Source organism: Calidris pugnax, unplaced genomic scaffold (genome assembly GCF_001431845.1).
Source record: "Calidris pugnax isolate Ruff unplaced genomic scaffold, ASM143184v1 scaffold2620, whole genome shotgun sequence".
In the NCBI taxonomy this organism is placed as follows: Eukaryota; Metazoa; Chordata; class Aves; order Charadriiformes; family Scolopacidae; genus Calidris; species Calidris pugnax.
The window spans coordinates 1-1,135 of NW_015092702.1; the positions used below are offsets into that span (position 1 = coordinate 1).

The 1,135-nt window shown below is 67.7% G+C and overlaps 1 protein-coding gene across 1 annotated transcript in view; it reads left to right on the top strand.

The window, feature by feature from the left end:
• Positions 1-157: 157 nt before the first annotated feature.
• Positions 158-1,135, top strand: part of LOC106900548 (predicted GPI-anchored protein 58) — a 1,774-nt gene continuing 796 nt past the window's right edge. Inside the window, exons 1-2 of the mRNA XM_014962638.1 lie at positions 158-250; positions 547-1,133. Coding sequence (XP_014818124.1) covers positions 580-1,133 — 554 coding nt within the window. The 5' untranslated portion in view covers positions 158-250; positions 547-579. The remainder of the gene's footprint in view (positions 251-546; positions 1,134-1,135) is intronic.

The following is a 1,135-nucleotide window of genomic DNA, read 5'->3' on the forward strand; positions in this document are numbered from 1 at the left end:
CTTTCCCCTTCCTTCCCCTCTCCACCAATCAGCGAGCACCGCCCTCTCCCCTCTCCACCAATGAGAAGCGCCGCTCTCTCCCCTCTCAACCAATGGGAAGCGCTGATCGCGTCGCCCCGCCCACTTCGCCGCGCAGGCGCCGCGCGCTCTTCCGCCTTCCCCCCCCCACCCCTTCGATTTAAAGGGCCCGCGCTCCCTTTCTCCGTCTCACCGGATCCTTTTCCCCCTCCCCCCGCGCTCCGGGACCCCGGTAAGACCCCCCCGGCCCCGGTTTTTTTGGGGGGAAGGAGGGGGGAGGCTCGTTTCCGTGGCAACCGCGCAGGCCGTGGCCTACTCGAGGGGCAGGCTGCGTTTCCATGGCAACCGCGAGTAGGCCGCGGCCTGGTGGGGGGGGGAGCGTCTCCGTGGCAACCCCAGAGGGGGCGTGGCCTAGAGGGGGCGTGGCCTAGCCTAATGGGGAGGGGGGAGCATCTCCATGGCAATCCCCAGAAGGGGGCGTGGCCTAACAGGAGGGTCCTCTAAGCCCCGCCCCCTTCTCTCCCCTAGGCCGCCAGCAGAGCCCCGCGATTGGCCGAGGAGATGGAAGGCGGAGCTTCAGCCCTGGAGGAGCCGGCCAATGGGCAGGCAGCACCCGGAGGGTCGTCCAATAGCGAGGAGGGAGGGAGCCCAGCAGCCAATGAGAGCACAGGATGCCAGGGCGTGGCCGAGGAGGCCAATCAGGAGGCTGCTCCTCCTCCCGCTGCCCCGGCCAATCAGGAGGCGGCTCCACGAGGACTGACCAATGAGGAGGCAGTGCTGCCTGGGACAGCCAATGAGGACGCAGCCCTCCCAGAACCAACCAATGAGAGACCAGTGGATGGGGCGGAGCCGTCCAATGAGATCGCAGCCCTCCCAGAACCAACCAATGAGGAGGCAGCGCCACCTGGGCCAGCCAATGAGAACGTGGCACCCCTGGAACCAACCAATGGGAGGCCAGTGGGCGGGGCGGATTCATCCAATGAGAACGCAGCCCCCCCAGAACCAACCAATGGGACGTCTCGGAGGGGGGCGGAGCCATCCAATGAGCTCGCAGCCTCCTCGGCGCCGACCAATGAGAGGCCGGATCCCTGGGACTGGGCGGGGGAGGAGGCGTGGC